This window comes from Pan paniscus, chromosome 8 (genome assembly GCF_029289425.2).
Source record: "Pan paniscus chromosome 8, NHGRI_mPanPan1-v2.0_pri, whole genome shotgun sequence".
Classification (NCBI taxonomy): domain Eukaryota; kingdom Metazoa; phylum Chordata; class Mammalia; order Primates; family Hominidae; genus Pan; species Pan paniscus.
In genome coordinates, this window is record NC_073257.2 from 103493777 (window position 1) to 103513393 (window position 19617).

Consider the following 19617-nt stretch of genomic DNA (forward strand, 5'->3'; position numbering starts at 1 on the left):
GTTTTCTGACTGTAGTCAAATTAGAAATCAGTAACAGAAAATAACAGGAGCATCTCCAAAATACTTGGAAATTAAACAACTTCCAAATAATTCATTGGTCAAAGATGAAGTCTCAAGGGAGGTTAAAAAAATCGATGAGATGGAATGAAAATAAAAACATAATACAACATACCAAAAGTTGTGGGATACTGCTACAGCAGTGCTGAGAGGGAAATTTATAGCAGTCATGCATACATTAGAAAGGCGGAAAGTGTCTTTTTTTTTAATACTTTAAGTTCTAGGGTACATGTGTACAACATGTAGGTTTGTTACATATGTATACATGTGCCATGTTGGTGTGCTGCACCCATTAATTCGTCATTTACATTAGGTATATCTCCTAATGCTATCGCTCCCCCCTCCCCCTACCCCACAACAGGCCCCAGTGTGTAATGTTCCCCTTCCTGTGTCCAAGTGTTCTCATTGTTCAATTTCCACCTGTGAGTGAGAACATGCAGTGTTTGGTTTTTTGTCCTTGGGATAGTTTGCTGAGAATGATGGTTTCCAGCTTCATCCATGTCCCTACAAAGGACATGAACTCATCCTTTTTTATGGCTGCATAGTATTCCATGGTGTATATGTGCCACATTTTCTTAATCCAGTCTATCATTGATGGACATTTGGGTTAGTTCCAAGTCTTAGCTATTGTGAATAGTGCCACAATAAACATACGTGTGCATGTGTCTTTATAGCAGCATGATTTAAAATCCTTTGAATATATACCCAGTAATGGGATGGCTGGGTCAAATGGTATTTCTAGTTCTAGATCCTTGAGGAATCGCCACACTGTCTTCCACAATGGTTGAACTAGTTTACAGTCCCACAAACAGGGTAAAAGTGTTCCTATTTCGCTACATCCTCTCCAGCACCTGTTGTTCCCTGACTTTTTAATGATTGCCATTCTAACTGGGTGTGAGATGGTATCTCATTGTGGTTTTCATTTGCATTTCTCTGATGGCCAATGATGATGAGCATTTTTTTCATGTGTCTGTTGGCTGCATAAATGTCTTCTTTTGAGAAGTGTCTGTTTATATCCTTCACCCACTTGTTGATGGGGTTGTTTTTTTCTTGTAAATGTGTTTGAGTTCTTTGTAGATTCTGGATATGAGCCATTTGTCAGATGAGTAGATTGCAAAAATGTTCTCCCATTCTGTAGGTTGCCTGTTCACTCTGATGGTAGTTTCTTTTGCTGTGCAGAAGCTCTTTAGTTTAATTAGATCCCATTTGTCAATTTTGGCTTTTGTTGCCATTGCTTTTTGTGTTTTAGACATGAAGTCCTTGCCCATGCCTGTGTCCTGAATGGTATTGCCTAGGTTTTCTTCTAGGGTTTTTATGGTTTTAGGTCTAACATTTAAGTCTTTAATCCACCTTGAATTAATTTTTGTATAAGGTGAAAGGAAGGGATCCAGTTTCAGCTTTCTACATATGGCTAGCCAGTTTTCCCAGCACCATTTATTAAATAGGGAATCCTTTCCCTATTTCTTGTTTTTGTCAGGTTTGTCAAAGATCAGATGGTTGTAGATGTGTGGTATTATTTCTGAGGGCTCTGTTCTGTTCCATTGGTCTATATCTCTGTTTTGGTACCAGTACCATGCTGTTTTGGTTACTGTAGCCTTGTAGTATAGTTTGAAGTGAGGTAGCGTGATGCCTCCAGCTTTGTTCTTTTGGCTTAGGATTGACTTAGCAATGTGGGCTCTTTTTTGGTTCCATATGAACTTTAAAGTAGTTTTTTCCAATTCTGTGAAGAAAGCCATTGGTAGCCTGATGGGGGGGGGGTGGCATTGAATCTATAAATTACCTTGGGCAGTATGGCCATTTTCACAATATTGATTCTTCCTATCCATGAGCATGGAATGTTCTTCCATTTGTTTATGTCCTCTTTTATTTCGTTGAGCAGTGGTTTGTAGTTCTCCTTGAAGAGTTCCTTCACATCCCTTGTAAGTTGGATTCCTAGGTATTTTATTCTCTTTGAAGCAATTGTGAATGGGAGTTCACTCATGATTTGGCTGTTTGTCTGTTATTGGTGTATAAGAATGCTTGTGATTTTTGCACATTGATTTTTGTATCCTGAGACTTTGCTGAAGTTGCTTATCAGCTTAAGGAGATTTGGGGCTGAGACGATGGGGTTTTCTAGATGTACAATCATGTCATCTGCAAACACGGACAATTTGACTTCTTCTTTTCCTAATTGAATACCCTTTATTTCTTTCTCCTGCCTGATTGCCCTGGCCAGAACTTCCAACACTATGTTGAATGGGAGTGGTGAGAGAGGGCATCCCTGTCTTGTGCCAGTTTTGAAAGGGAATGCTTCCAGTTTTTGCCCATTCAGTATGATATTGGCTGTGGGTTTGTCATAAATAGCTCTTATTATTTTGAGATACGTCAAAAAGGGGGAAAGTTTCAAAACAAATATCTAAGCCTTTAGCTCACGGACGTAGGAAAAGAAGAGAAAATCAACCGAAAGCAAGCAGGAAGGAGGAAATATAAAATCAGTGAAACTGAAAACAGAAAAATTGAAAAAATCAATGAAACAAAGAGATGGCTCTTTGATAAGATCAATAAAATTGATAAACCTCTAGGAAGACTGACAGAAAAAGGTAGATTGTCAGTATCATAAATGAAATAGGAGATATTACAACAGACCCTGTAAACATCAGAAAAAATAATAAGGGAACACTGCAAACTCTACACACATAAATTACAGATGACCAATTCCTCAAAAAATAAAAGCTATTGCAGCTCATCCAGTTTGAAATAGTTAATTTGCCTCGTTTTATAACCACTAAGGATTTCTAGTTTTAAAACTTTAAAAAAAGAATATTCACGTCCGGATGGTCTCACAAGATAATTCTACCAAATGTTTAAAGAATTAACACCATTTCTGTATAATCTCTACCAGAAAATAGACGAAAAGGGAACACTTCTTTTTCGTTTTACAAAGCTGGTATTACACTGATAACAAAACCAGAGAAAGATAGTTTAAAAAAAATAAAAGAAAAAATTACAGACCAATATCCCTCATGAATATAGATGGCAGAAGTCCTTGACAAAATATTAGCAAATAAAATTCAGCAATATGTAAAAAGAGTTATACACCATGACCAAAAGGTCACTCCAGGGATGCTAGATGGTTCAGTTTTAAAAATATCAATTAATGTAATCCACCATACTAACATGCTAAGAATGATTCCATGCAGTAAAATAATTTGACAAAATCCAACACCTATTCATAATGAAAAAAATTAAAACTCCCAGAAAAATAGGAAAAGAGACTATTTTCTTTTACTTGATAAACAGCATCTAGAAAAAACCTGCAATTAACATTTTATGTAGTTGTGAAAGACTGAATGTTTTTACCTTAAGTTTGGGAACAAGACAAGGATGTCTGCTCTCAGCACTCTTACTCAACATGGTAAGAATCAAAGGGAGTACCCTTATATTGGTAAAGCTTACCCTTTTTCTTAATGGCTAAAGACTTACTGCTTTCCCTTTTAATAGTGGGAATAATGCAAGGATGTTTGCTCTTACTCTTATTCATCTCAGTGCTGCAAATTTTAGCCGATACAAGAAGGCAAAAAGAAGAAAAAAGACATACAGATTAGAAAATAAGAAATAAGACTTTCCCTATTTGCAGATGGCATAATTGTCTATGCAAAAAAAAAAAAACCCATTAAATCTCAAAAAAAAACCTTCCTAGAATTAATAAGTGAGTTCAGTAAGGTTGAAGAATACACGATAAACATACAAAAATCAGTTATATTTCTTTATGTTAACAGTGAACACACGGACACTAAAATAAAAATGCATATCATTTGTAATCACTTAAAAAAGAATAAAAAGTTTAAATGTAGCAAACATTACAGAATATGTATGCTTAGAATCATACCATGCTGGTGAAAGAAATTAAGATCTAAGTAAGTGTAAAGGCATACTGTGTTCATGGATTAGAACACTTAGTGTAGTAAAGATGCCAATTCTCCCCAAATTGATACAAAAAGGAACTTTATGCATTTCCTATCAAAATTCCTGTATGTTTTTTGTTGTTGATATAGATAAGATTATTTTCAGATTTACCTGGAAAGGCGGAAGAACTGGAATGGGTAAAACTGTTTTTTAAAAGAATAAAGTTGAAAGAATCAGTCTACCTGGTTTTTATTATATAGCTACAATAATCATACTGAGATAACCATGGAGGAAGAGATACAAGGATTGATGGCATATGCCCAGTTGTAATTTGACAAAGGTCCAAAAGCAATTCAATGAAGGAAAAATAACCTTTTCAATAAATGGTGCCAGAGTGATTGGACATCTATAAACAAAAAATAATAAACATTAACCCCAAACTCACACCTTATACAAAAATAAAGTTAAAATGGATAATGGACTTAAATGTTAAATTATTGGACTTTTAGAAAAAAATGAAACGATCTTTGGGCTCTAAAACTAGAAAATAGTTCTTAGACTTGACACCAAAAGTACAATCCATAAGACAAAAATTTATCAATTTGACTTCATCAAAATTTAAAAGTTTTGCTCTGAGAAAGACCCGTGCAGAGGATGAAAAGACAGGCTACAAAGTGGAGAAAACATTTGCAAACTATTTTAGTGACAAGGGACTATTATCTAAACTATATAAGGAGCTTTCAGTACTTAACAGCAAAAAAGTAATCCAGTCAGAACACAGGCAAAAGATGTAAAGAGACATTTCACTGAAGAAGATATATGGATGGAAAATAAGCACATTAAAAGCTGTTCAACCTCATTAACCATTAGGAAAATGAAAATTAAAATCACACAGAAGTATTACACAACTATCAAAAATAATGACAACACCAAATGCTGGTGAGTATGTAGAGAAACTGGATCACTAATATATTGCTGGTGGGAATGTGAAATGGTACAGCCACTCTGGAAAACAAGTTTGGCAGTCTGTTAGAAAACTAAACATGCAACTGCCGTATATTTACCTCAAAGAAATGAGGAATTATTTTACCCAATAACTTCTACATAAATGTTTCTAGCAGCTTTATTTACAATAACCTAAAAACAGATGTCCTTCAGTGGTTGAATAGTAAACCATATAGCGGTACACCCAAATAGTGGAATACTATTAAGCAATAAAAATGAACTATCTGTATATGCAACAACTTGGATGAATCTCCAGAAAATTATGCTAACTAAAAGCTAGTATGAAAAGGTTACATAGGTGTGATTTCTTTCATATAACATTCTTGAAATGACAACATTTTATAAGTGGAGAATCCAATAATGTACTTTTCTGTTTCCAGAAATAAAAATTAAAAGACTTATAGAGGACATAAGTGCATATACAGTCATGACATTTCAGTCAAGAATAGACCACATGTATGACAGTAGTCCCCTAGATTATAATACTATATTTTTACTATACCTTTTCTGTATTTACATACGTTTAAATAAACAAATGCTTATCATTGTATTACAGTTGTCTACAGTATTCAGTACATTAAAATGCTATACAGATATGTAGCCTGGGAGCAATAGGCTATGTTATATAGCCTAGGTGTGTAGTGTGTAGTAGGCTATACCATCTAGGTTTGTGTAAGTACATTGTATGATGTTCACACAGTGACAAAATTGCCTACTGGCATGTTTCTTAGAATGTGTCTCCATCATTAAGCAATGTGTGACTATGTTCAAAAAGCTAATAAACATTAAAAACATTGAGCCTCATTGAAATACCCCCGGAAAGATGACTTTTGGGAAGAGGGGAGAGGAAAGAAATGCTAAATTACATTAACAAACAATTTTGAGGGGGAAGGGAAAAAGGGAAGAAGCTCTATATTAAGTATGCACATCCATGTAAGATACAGCCTAATATGTGTTGTGAGTGAAGTGGGGGAATAAGCCCTCCAGTAAATGTCCTTCACTATGGTTGGTTTTTCTTTAATCTCAAAGTGAATGTAATACAAAATAATTCATTTGTTTTCTGTTCATGTTGAATTAATCTTGTATTTTATAATTTTGAAAAGTTTAATGATTCATTATTTTGAATGTGTTTTTATACTTCACAGTGAGAGAACAACCACCAATTTGCCTTGATGTTAGACAAAAACAGCGTACATCTATGGATGCATCATCATCCGAAATGAAGGCCCCAGTCCTTCCAGAACCTATTCTTCCTATCCAGCCCAAAACTGTGAAAGACTTTCAGTAAGTTTCAGCTATTATATGTAAATGTATAGTCATCTGCATGTCAGCACTTTACATAATTTAATATCTTTATTTGAGAAATTAACTTTTGGATCACTATAAGATATTAGCCAAGAGGACCTCAAAAGACTATATGTGTCAAGTTGAAGGTGAAAGAAAACAAATATATAAATAACAGGAAGAGTTAGATAGGCTGCAGCAAAATAAAGGAAACACTAAGTAAGAGTCTGTGAGTCAAAACAGGCAAAAAGAGATAAAGGTGGTAATTAAATAATAGACTGTTACCATTTTTAAAAATAAGAGTTCATTTATGATGTGACACATACTATAAAAGTTATGTCACCATTCAAAAAATCCAGATGCATATTTGAAGGACGAAGTGGGAATGATAAAGATAGAATGTAAACAAAGTCTCCAGAAGTTTAGCTATGAAGGGAAGGAAGGAGCGATAATTGAGCGACATGTTAAGGATGATCTTTTTTAAAAATAAGTAAATGGGAAAGTTGAAGCTAGATTAATATCTTAATCCAATTAAGAATTATAAATCCATAAACTATATTAACTGGGACATATTTCTTTATTTGGCTTCAGTATTTTGTATTGCATGTTTGGTGACATTAAAAAGTAATACTAGTTTATCTGAATAATATTTCTATATGTATATACGGTTAATGTGTTTTCATTTTAGGGAAGATGTAGAAAAAGTTAAGTCATCAGGAGATTGGAAAGCAGTACATGATTTTTATCTAACAACATTTGATTCTTTCCCAGAATTAAATGCTGCATTTAAGGTAATTATACATAAAACACACTTTTCATTTCACTTTTAGTTTTAAATTTTCCAAAAATGATAAATTTACCTCATTTTCTACCCAATATTGATTTAAACATGCATATATTATGTATTGATTTCAGAAATTATACAATATATACAATTATGTAATATTATAAATATTATATAAGTATATGGGTTTTTTGAGGGGGTTGTTTTGTTTTGTTTTGAGATGGAGTCTCACTCTGTTGCCCAGGCTAGAATGCAGTGGTGCAGTCTCAGCTCACTGCAACCTCTGCCTCCTGGGTTCATGCAATTCTTGTGCCTCAGCCTCCTGAGTAGCTGGGATTACAGGTGCCTGCCACCACACCCGGCTAATTTTTGTATTTTTAGTAGAAACGGGGTTTCACCATGTTGGCCAGGCTGGTCTCGAACTCCCGACCTCAGGTGATCCTCCCATGTCAGCCTCCCAAAGTTGCTGGGATTATAGATATAAGCCATCACACCCAGCCCTTAAATGTTGTTTTTACTTGCTCTAATGTTCATGTTTAACTCCATTCCTTCACTTTTAAAAAAGAAAGTTATTAAAATAATCTTTGTACATTTCTTTTTATTTTCAGAAATTTTGCCCTAACAGTTCTTTTTTATTATCAGACTAAAAAATAATCAAAATTATGAAGGAATAGTATGGTTCAAATTTTACTAAGAATAGTCTTTAAAATGTTGAATATACTTAATTCTTAAATTGAATTTGCAGAAAGATGCCACTGCCTCGTTTAACACCATTGAAGACTCTGGGATTAATGGTAAATTTGTGAATGCTGTGTATGATACATTACTTAATACTGTAAGTATTATGACATGCAAGTAATATTATTCTGTGTCTCTTCTGTATTTCAAAAGCAGCCATAAAAATATTGTAAAAATCACCTTATAATTACCTTAGAAACTCTGATACAATTTTATAGTAAATGTAGCTGGAATTCTCATAAAGTTAGATTATTTTATTCTTTTATTTTTAAATTATGAATTAAGCAGCAAATACTTTTATATCCAATCCTTTTTTAGAAAGACTTGCCAAAATCATGCTTTACTTACTCAGCAAAAGGAGGTAAGTTATTTAATTATATTGGAATTACACTGAATCTGTAGATCAGTGGTTCTTAAACATTAGCCTGTATCAGAATCACAGGAAGGGCTTGTTAAAATACAGAATTTCAGATTCAGTAGGTCTTGGGTGAAGCCCAAGAATTTTCATTTGTAACAAGTTCCCAGGATATGTTGATTTATGAGTTCATTTATGATGTGACACATACTATAAAAATTATGTCACCATTCAAAAAATCCAGATGCATATTTGAAGGACTAAGTGGGAATGATAAAGACAGAATGTAAACAAAGTCTCCAGAAGTTTAGCTATGAAGTGAAAGACATGTTAAGAATGACCACATTTTGAGAACCATACTGCTATAGATCAATTTGTGAAAAATTGACATCTTTTCAATCCATAAGCATACTGTATCCTTTTAGGTACCTAGGTCTTCTTTAATTTCTCTTGGTAATGTTTTGTAGTTTTCTGGGTAGAGGTGTTACACATTTCTCATTACATGTATTTCTAGGTACTTCATTTTTTTATCCTATTATAATTTTATTTTCCAATTGTGACTAATATATGGAAATACTTTCATATATTTATCTTTATCTAAATACAGTTGACCCTTGAACAATTGGAGGGTTAGGGGCGCTAACCCCCTATGCAGTAAAAAAAAAAAAATCTGTGTATAACTTTTGACTCCCCAGAAGCTTAACTACTAATAACCTATTGTTGACCAGAAGTCTTACTGATAACATAAACAGTCAATTAACATATATTTTATATGTATTCTATACTATATTGTTACAATAAAGTAAGCTAAGGAAAAGGCAATGTTATTAAGAAAAAATAAGGAAGATAAAATATATTTACTATATATTAAGTGGAAGTGGACTATCATAAAGGTCTTCATCCTTATTGAGTAGGCTGAGGAAGAGGAGGGGTTGGTCTTGCTGTCTCAGGTGGCAGAGGTGAAAGAAAATAATGTATATAAGCAGACTTGCACAATTCAAACCTGTATTCAAGAGTCAACTGTACTTTGCTATATTCATCCATTAATTCTAATAGTACATCAGTAAATTAACTTGGATTTTCTGTGTACACAATCTTGTCATTTGTGAAAAAGGAGAGTTTTATCTCCTTCTAATCCTGTATCTTATATGGATGTATGTATGTGTTTGCATTGACTGGGACCTCTTTCACAATTGTGAATAAAAGAAGTAATAGCAGACCTCTTTGTCTTATTCCCAATCTGAGTACTTCACTATTAAATATAAACATCCTTTGTCATTGGAGAAATGAAAATAACATTACACATCCATCAAAATTAATAAAATTGTTTCAAAAACCTTACCAAATATTGGCAATATTGTGGAACAGTTGGAACTTTCATCCCTTGATGATGTAAGTATAAATTGGTACAACCACTTTGGAAAAATACTTGGCATGATCTCCTAACATGAAGCATATGCATATTCTGTAACCCAACAATTCCGTTCCTAGGTACACTTCTCTGAACTTGATTTTTTTTTTGACATTTTAATTTCTTTTGAATTTAAGTCGTTTTTTGCAAACTAAGAAACAGAATTAACCTAAGGCAATCTAGTCCTCGAGGGATCCAGGCTGAGTCTTATGATCTTCAGCAGAATGACATCATAATACAAGATGCTAGCAATAGGGTATAAATTCTAAATGATAACCACTTCCCTACATTTTTTATTAGGAAACAGCCAAAAGTCCAATTCTTAAAGGGATGACATACAAAACATCTTAATCTACAAAGGCCAGAATGACCCAGTTATATACTGAACAACCTATTGGTGAACCAAATCAGAGCTGGCCAAGGATTGGTAAACAGAGAAGGTGTTTACATTTTGAACAGTTTCTCTGTGGCTTAAAAAATTCCTGGTTGCTGTCAGTAAGAAAGCAAGTAAAAAATATTGCAGATGGACCCACCCTGATACTTGATTTTACCAAGGTATTTCACTGGAACATGACGGTAGAAATAAGTATAAGGTATAAGATAATTATCCCTTATCTCACTATGTTGCCCAGGCTGGTCTCAGACTCCTGGCCTCAAGCAGTCCTCCTGCCTTGGCCTCCGAAAGTGTTGGGATTATAGATGTCAGCCGTCGAGACTGGCCAGGAGGACTTTCCTTAAACTAAAGGTCAATGTAGCTATCAACTGTGCTGCAGAGCCTTGAGTATTTCTCTTTACTATTGGGGATTCTGGTAGCCAGGTTGGTACTGGATGCCATCATAACATGCTGACACAGCTACAGTTGGAGCACACACCATGCTACCTGTGCCCCAAGGGCTTGGCCATGGTTGGCCTGAGGCCCCATGACACAGCCCACCTCACAGCCACTCAGCCTACCCCAGCATGGACCAGTCCTCTCTGAGTTCTTTTGACTTGGAATATTAATATGTTATATATGTTAAAAAATTAAATATACAGATATGAGGGAAAAAACCCTAAATGGAACCTAAAATGGAATACAAACAGAAAATAAACCTAACTGTATTTTGAATGAATACTATAACCATATTTTCCAAAACTCACTAAAAAATTTTCATACATAGTAGTTTAACTATATAATCCTAACTAAAAAAAACACATGCAAAGACTGTAAACAAATCTTTAACTTTTAGTAGTTTGGGTTTTTTTCCCCCCTCAGGGTTATAGACAAATAATTCTGAAATTACATTCTATGTATTGTTGAACTAAACAAATGAGTAAATATATCAATGTTGCTGGGAGTCAGGTTTCTCATTTTAGAAAAGGGAGATATAAATATGGGATGAGGGAGGCTAAAAACAGTTCTGGGAATTGAATTAGAATTGGAGGCATTGTAATGATCTCATGGTTTTTAATAGATGTAGATACATGTGTGTGCATGCGAGTGTGTATGTTCTAGCCCTGTGCACTGAAAGGGCCTACAGCAATAACATCCCTTCACTATACTGAGCACTTCACTATGCTTATCTTGGTTTCTAAATACCATGTCACACTAAAAGAACCACAGCTCCCTAGAGAAATGGTTAATTCTAAGACCAAGGCAGGGAAAGTACCAAATGAACCTGGATCATCTAGTATCTCACCATTAATTATGATGTTAGCTGTAGGGTTTTTTTTTTTTTAGATGTTCTTCATCAAGTTGAGGAAGTTCTCCTCTATTTCTTGTTCACTGATAATTTTTATCATGAATGAGTATTGGATTCCATCAACTGTTTCTTTTGCATCTATTGCTATGATCCCATGATTTTTCTTTTTTAGCTTGTCGATGTGATGAATTACATTAGTTGATTTTCAGGTGTTGAACCAGACTTGCATAACCTGAAATAAATCACACTTGGTTGTGTTGTATAATTCTTTTTATGTATTTTTGGTTCAATTTGCTAATATTTTGTTGAGGATTTTTTTGCATCTATGTTCATGAGAGGTATTGATCTATACTTTTCCTTTCTTGTAATATCTTTCTCTTTTGAGCATTAGGTTAATGCTGGCCTCACAGAAGGACTTAGAAAGTATTCTCTCTGCTTCTGTTTTCTGGAAGAAATTTTACAGAATTGGTATCATTTATTTTTTAAATATTTGGTAGAGTTTACCATTAAAGCCATCTGGGCCTGGTGCTTTCTGTTTTAGAAGGTTAACAATTATTGATTTGGTTACTTTAGTAGACACAGGCTTATTCAGATTATCTATTTCTCCTTATATTAATTTTGGTAGATTGTGTTTTTCAGTAACATATCTAGGTTATCAAATTTGTGAGCATAGAGTTGTTCATAATAGCCATAAATTATCCTTTTAATGTCTATAGAATCAGTGTGAGAATGATCTTTCGTTTAGTAATTAGTATTTTCTCACTTCCTTTTGTGATTAGTCTGGCTAGAGGCTTATCACTTTTATTGTTCTCTTCAAAAAAAAATCAGCATTTTGTTGTGTTGATTTTCCCTGTTCCCTGTTTTAAGTTTCATTGACTTCTCTAATTTTTATATCTTGTCTTCTACTTACCTTGGATTTAATTTGCTCTTTTGTTTTAGTTTCCTAAGGTGGACACTTAAATGATTAATTTCAGATTTTTTTGCTAATATATTCATTCAGTGCTATACATTTCCCTCTAAACACTGCTTTTGCTGTATCTCACAAATTTTGATAGGTTGTATTTTTCATTTGTTTTCCAAAGCTAAACATAGGCTTACCATATGATCCCTCACTTGCACTCATATGTATTTACCCAAATGAGTTAACAATTTATGTTCACCCAAAAACCTGCACACAAATGGTTACAACAGCCTTAATAATTACCAAAAATGTCCTTCCATAGGTGAAGGGATAAACAAACTGTGGTACATTCCATATCATGGAAATTATTCAGTGATAAGAAGAAATGAGATACCAAGTCACAAAAAGACATGGAGAAACCTTAAATACATATTGCTAAGTGAAGGAAGCTAGTCTTAAAAGGCTGTTAAAAATAACAGTAATGGAGATTTGGAGCTAAGATGGCCAACTAGATGCAGCCAGGAGGAACATCTGCCACGGAGAGACTGGACATCAGGAAGACTGGCACACTCCAAGCAGATCTTCAGAGGGAAGGCATTGAGATTGGACAGATGGAGGACACAGAAGCTGGGCTGAAGGGAGCTGGGAAACCTGGGTGGGGCTACCAAGTAATGGGATTCATTCATGACCCCCAGCAGCTCCTGTGGAAAGGGTGAGTTGAACAGGCAAGGAGCAGCCTGCTCTTGCCACGGGCCTCCGGAATCCTGGCAACAGGAGATTCCATGACCCCCATGGACACTTGAGCTGGCAGGGTGAACTGCTTACACGTGTGGGAGGAGTAGGACTCCAGCCTGTGTGGCGCCCAGATGGTTTGGTATGGGAACATCTGCAGTGGAGCATGGCCAGGGTTGCCCATCCCTCAAGGCTCACTGTGCTCCTCCTGGAGACTTTAGCCTTGAGAAGACTGTCAGACCTGGACAGAGTAGGGTGGTCTTGCCTGTGAGATGGTGCCAGACCAATGTGAGTGCCCCCCTGACTGCTGGCCTCTCCCAGGGCCCCAGCCTCGCCACACTCACTTGCAGTGCACCCTCGATGCCCAACCAAGGTACTTCCTGGGGCATAGCTCACCAGCAGACCACTCCTGACCATCGTAGGGTCCAGCAGAGTGGCCACCACCAACACACACCAGCCTACCTGCAACTTCCCCCCATCAGAACCTCCCCTCCGTAGCTTTGCCAGCATGCATTTGTCCACAGCCACCTTCCCACTGCTTTGCCAAGGTTTGCGAGTGAGTGGACCACATTTCTCCCCACCAGTATGTGTGCGTACCCCACCAGGCTACTGCTGCATGAGTACATGCTTGCTGCCCCCACTGGCATGTGGGCACCCAATCGTGCCACCATTGCTGCTGCAAAAATGCACACGGACACTAGCAACTTGCCCCCCCACCATGCTGACACCACTGTTGGTGCAAATGCATGTGCACAGAGTCCAGCATTCCTGCCCCCCACCAGCACCCCACACCTACCACACCACCACTGCTGCCAGCTCAAGAGCATGGGGCAATGCCACAAGCCCACTCCTACTAGTACCTTGCCCCAGCAGATGTGTGTGCATCCCATCACATGGCTCTGAGTGGCTGCTGGCACATGCAAGCAAGCATGGATCCAACTGCCACTACCCCAGTCAAGCGTTTTGTCTGACACCACCCATCAGAATGTTAGTGCCAGTGGACCAAGAAGACCTCAGCCCTTTTGGCACAGCAGGTTCCTAACCTTGAGGGGCCAGAGAACAAAGCCAGGGGCTCGGTACCAGCACCCCCCAGAGTTAGAGCATGCAGCCCAGGAGTGCTGAGCTGAACCTTGGCCCACTAAAATTTTCCAGAAACAAAGCCATTCAGCTGAACCCACTTTATACCACAATCAAACCCACAAATGCATCAAAGAAGATAAAAGCCAAAAAAAAAAAAAATCCCATTCAAAGGATAGCAACTCCAGAAACTGAAGGAATGTCAACTCACTCAGATGAGAAAGAACCAGCACAAGAACTCCGGCAACTCAAAAAGCCAGTCTTCTCACCTCCAAATGACCACACTAGTTCCCAGCAATGGTTCTTAACCAGGCTGAAATGACAGAAGTAGAATTCAGAATATGGATAGGAACAAAGATCATTGAGATTCAGGAGAAAGTAGAAGCCCAATATAAGGAATCTAAATACAATAAAATAATACAGGAGATAAAAGATGAAATGGCTTGTTTTAAGAAACAACCAAATTGATCTGACAGAGCTGAAAAACTCACTTCACAAATTTTACCCCATCTCTACAAAAAAAATTTTTTTTAAGTTAGCTGGGTGTAGTGGTGCATGCTTATAGTCCCAGGTACTTGGGAGGCTTTAGTGGGAGGATCCCTTGAGCCCAGGAGTTCAAAACTGTGGTGAGCTACGATTGCACCGCCACACTGCAGCCTGAACAACAGAGTTAGACACTGTCTCACTCAAAAAAAAAAAAAAACAATCAAGAGTACAGTTGCAAACATTAACAGCAGAATTGACCAAGCTAAAGAAAGAATTTCAGAGCTCAAAGACTGATTCTCCTAAATAGCTCAGTCAGACAAAAATAAAAAATAAAGAAGAATGAATAAAGGCTCCAAGAAATATGGGATTATGTAAAGAGACCAAATCTACAACTCATTGACATCTCAGAAAGAGAGGGAGAGAAAGCAAGCAATTTGGAAAGCATATTTGAGGATATCATCCATGAATATTTCCCCAACCTCACTAGAGAAGCCAACATTCAAATTCAGGAAATTCAGAGAACCCCTGCAATATGCAAGATGACCATCCCCAAGACACACAGTCCTCAGATTCTCCAAAGTCAAAATGAATGAAAAAATGTTAAAGGCAGCTACAGAGAAGGAGCAGATCACCTCTAGTGAGAACCCTATCAGGCTAACAGCAGACCTTTGAGCAGAAACCCTTCAAGACAGAAGAGATTGGGAGCCTATATTCAGCATTCTTAACAAAAAGATATTCCAACCAAGAATTTCATATACAGCCAAACAAAGCTTCATAATTGAAGGAGAAATAAGATACTTTTCTGATAAGTAAATGCTAAGGAAATTCATTACCACCAAACCTGCCTTACAAGAAATCCTTAAGGGAGTTCTAAATATGGAAAGGAAAGACTGTTACCGGCCGCCACAAAAACACACTTAAGCACATAAACCATTGACACTATAAAGCAACCACAAAATCAAGTCTGCGTAATAACCAGCTTAACAACATGATGACAGGAATGTAAAAAGGCTAAATGTCTACTTAAAAGGCACAGAGTGGCAAGTTGTATAAGAAGAAAGACCAAACTATATGCTGTCTTCAAGAGACCCATCTCACATACAGTGACATCCATAGGCTCAAAGTAAAGCAATGGAGAAAGCTCTAGCAAGAACAATAGAAAAGAAAAAAGAGCAGGGATTGTTATTGCAACTTCAGACAAAACAGACTTTTAAACCAACAACAATCAAAAAAGACAAGAGCATTACATAATGGTATAGAGTTCAGTTCAACAAGAAGACTTAACTATCCCAAATATATATGTACCTAATACAGGAGCACCTGGATTTATAAAGGAACTTCTTAGAGATCTACAAAGAGACTTAGATAACCATACAATAATAGTGGGAGACTTCAACACCCCACTGACAATATTAGATGATTGAGGAAGAAACTAACAAAGATACATGGGACCTGAACTTGTCATTTGACCAAATGGACCTAACAGATATCTGCAGAACTCTCCACCCTAAAACAACAGAATACACATTCTTCTGAACTGTACATGACACATACTTTAAGATCAACCACATAATCATAAAACAATTCTCAGCAAACTTTTAAAAAATGAATTCATATCAACCACCATTGCACAATAAAAATAGAAATCCATACTGAGAAAACCACTCAAAAGCATACAATTATAAGGAAATTAAAACAGTCTGCTCCTGAATGACTTTTGGGTAAGCAGTGAAATTAAAGCAGAAATCAAGAAATGTATCGAAACTAATGAGAACAAAGATAAAACATACCAGAATCTCTGGGACCCAGCACTGTGAAAGGAAATTTTATAAATCTAAATGCCTACATCAAAAATGTTAGATCTCAAGTAAACATAATATCACACCTAGAAAATCTACAGAAACAAGCACAAACTAACCCCAAAGCTAGCAGAAGACAAGAAATAACCAAAATCGGAGTTGAACTGAAAGAGTTCCGTCCCAAGATGGAACCAGGAAGAAATGGAAACCCTAAACAGACCAATAATGAGCTCTGAAATTGAATCAGTAAGAAACAGCTTACCAACCCCAAAAAAAGCCCAGAACCAAGTGGATTCATGGCCGAATTCTACCAGATGTACAAAGAGCTGGCACCATTTCTACTGAAACTATTCCAAAAAATTGAAGAGGAGGGACTCTTCCCTAATTTATTTTGTGAGGCCAGCATCATCTTGATATCATCTTTTCTGTGTGGCAGAGACACACACAGACACACGCACGCACACACACACAGACACACACACACACACAAAGAAAACCTCAGGCCAATATTCCTGATGAACATTGATGCAAACACCCCTGCAAAATACTAGCAAACTGAATCTAAAAGCACATCAACAAGCTAATCCACCATGATCAAGTAACCATTATCCCTAGGATGCAAGGTTGGTTCATCCTACACATATCAATAAATGTGATTCATCACGTAACAGAACTAAACACAAAAACCACATGATTATCTCAATAGATGCAGAAAAGGCTTTTGATAAAATTCAGCTTCCCTGCATGTTAAAAACCCTCAACAACTAGGCATTGAAGGAACATGCCTCAAAATAATAGGAATCGTCTGTGACAAACCCACAGCCAACATCATACTGAATGAGCAAAAGCTACAAGTCTTCCTCTTGACAACAGCACAAGACAAGGATGTCCACTCTTAGCACTCCTATTCAACATAGTACTGGGAGTCTTAGCCAGAGCAGTTGGGCAAGAGAAAGAAATAGAAGGCACCAAAATAGGACGAGAGGAAGTCAAATCTTTGCAGATGATATTATTCTATACCTAGAAAACCCCAAACCCTCTGCCCAAAAGCTCCTAGACATGAAGAACAATTTCAGCAAAGTTTCTGAATGCAAAATCAATATATAAAAATCAGTAGCATTTCTATACACCAACATCTAAGCTGAGAGCCAAATCAAGAACGCAATTCCACTCACAATAGCCACAAAAAGAATAAAATACCTGTGAGTATTGCTAATCAGTGAGGTAAGAGAGCATTAACAATGAGAATTACAAAACACTGCTCCAAAAAATTACAGATGAACAAACAAATGGTAAAACATTCCATGCTCAAGGATAGGAAGAATCAATATCATTAAAATGGCCATACTGCCCAAAGCAATTTACAGTTGCAGTGCTATTGCAATCAAACTACCAATGGCATTCTTCACAGAATTAGGAAAAAACTATTTTAAAATTCATATGAAACTAGAAAAGAGTTTGATTAGCCAAGGCAATCCTAAAAAAAGATAACAAAGCTGGAGGCATCACATTACCTGGCTTCAAACTATGCTACAAGCCACAGCAACCAAAACACCATGGTACTGGTTCAGAAACAGACACATAGACCAATGGAACAGAATAGAGAGCCTAGAACTGATGACACACACCCATAACCATCTGATCTTTGACAAAGTCCACAAAATAATAGGGAAAAGATTATCTGTTCAATAAATAGTGCTGGGATAACTTGCTTGCTATATGTAAAAGATTGAAAGTGGACCCATTTCTTTCACAATATACAAAAATCAACTCAAGACAAATTAAAGACTTTAATGTAAAAACTGAAAGTATAAAAAGCCTGGAAGATAACCTAGGAAATATCATTCTGGACATAGGCCCTAGCAAAGATTTCATGAAAAAGATGCCAAAAGCAATTGCGACAAAAACAAAAATTGATGAATGTGACCTAATTAAACTGAAGAGCTTCTGCATAGCAAAAGAAACTATCAACACAGTAAGTAGACAACCTGCAGAATAGGAGAAAATATTTGCAAACTATGCATCCAACAGAGGTCTAATATCCAGAATCTATAAAAAACTGAAATAATAAGCAAAAGCAAACGACTTCATTAAAAAGTGGGCAAAGAACCTGAGCAGACACTTCAAAAGAAGACATACATGTGTCCAACCAGCATATGAAGAAATGTTCAGCATTACTGATCATTAGAGAATTGCAAATCAAAACCACAGTGACATAACATCTCACACCAGTCAGAATGGCTGTTACAGATATTGAGATTATGAACATGAGACTGTCTAAAATACCTTTGATACCAAATAAATTTTTAGAAGTAGAGAAATTAATAGATTAAACAGCAGATTGGAGACTGCTGGAAAAAGAATTAGTAAACTGGAAGGTAGAAGTAAAGAAGAAATTTCTCAGAGTAGAACTCGGGGAAAAAGAGATAAACTATAAAAATAATAAAGATGTATAGAGGATAGAATAAGAAAGACTAAACTTCATTGTATTTGGAGTCTAAAAATTATGGCACAGAAAGAATGGGGGTGTATATTTAATACCTGGGAGTTTCCCATAACTGATGTAAGACGTGAATCCACAAATAACAGGGGAAACAAAATATATACTAAGCAAGATAAAAGACATGCAGACAAAGTAGTGAAATTGGAACATCGTAATAAAGATACCTTATAAGTAATCAAAGGGAAAAGACAAATCATTCATAAAGGAAAATTATTTGGCTGTCAGCAGACTGCTCCACAGCAATCTGGGAGCCAAAAACCTGAAGTAATATTTTCAAAATACTAAAAGAAAAGAATATAAACATTGATTGATGTAGCCGGAGGAACTGACTTTCAAGAATGAGGGTGACTTAAAGATATTTAAAATAAACAAAAACTGCCTTTACCACCAACAGACGTATACTTAAACTTTAAAAGATATATTTTAGAGAGAAGAGGAAGGATCTGAGATATAAGAAAGAATGATGAAAAAGAAATTCATAAATACAGTTGACCCTTACACATCATGGGTTTGAACTGCATGAGTTCACTCACACACAGATTTTATTCCGCCTCTGCCATGTCTGAGACAGGAAGACCAACTCCTCCTCTTCAGCCTCCTCCTTAGCCTACTTAATGTGAAGATAAAGAGGATAAAGACCGATATGATAATTGCTTCCACTTAATAAATAGTATATATATTTTCTCGTGATTTTCTTAATAACATTATCTTTTCTCTATTTTATCATAAGAATTCAGTGTATAATACATAATACATATAAAATATGTGTTAATAAACTATATTATTGGTGAGGTTCTGATCAATGGTAGGCTATTGATAGTTAAGTTTTGGGGGAGTCAAAAGTTATACATGGATTTTTCTACTGCATTGGGGGTCAGCATTCCTAACTCTCATGTTGTTCAAGGGTCAACTGTATTT

General features: G+C 36.2%; 1 protein-coding gene across 2 annotated transcripts in view; it reads left to right on the plus strand.

Annotated features, from left to right (window-relative positions):
- Positions 1 to 19617, plus strand: part of HECTD2 (HECT domain E3 ubiquitin protein ligase 2) — a 103749-nt gene that overhangs the window by 43961 nt on the left and 40171 nt on the right. For both annotated transcript variants that reach the window (XM_034931082.3, XM_034931081.3), the window contains exons 3-5: positions 6093 to 6231; positions 6920 to 7022; positions 7761 to 7850. In XM_034931082.3, the coding sequence (XP_034786973.1) occupies positions 6093 to 6231; positions 6920 to 7022; positions 7761 to 7850 (332 nt within the window). The remainder of the gene's footprint in view (positions 1 to 6092; positions 6232 to 6919; positions 7023 to 7760; positions 7851 to 19617) is intronic.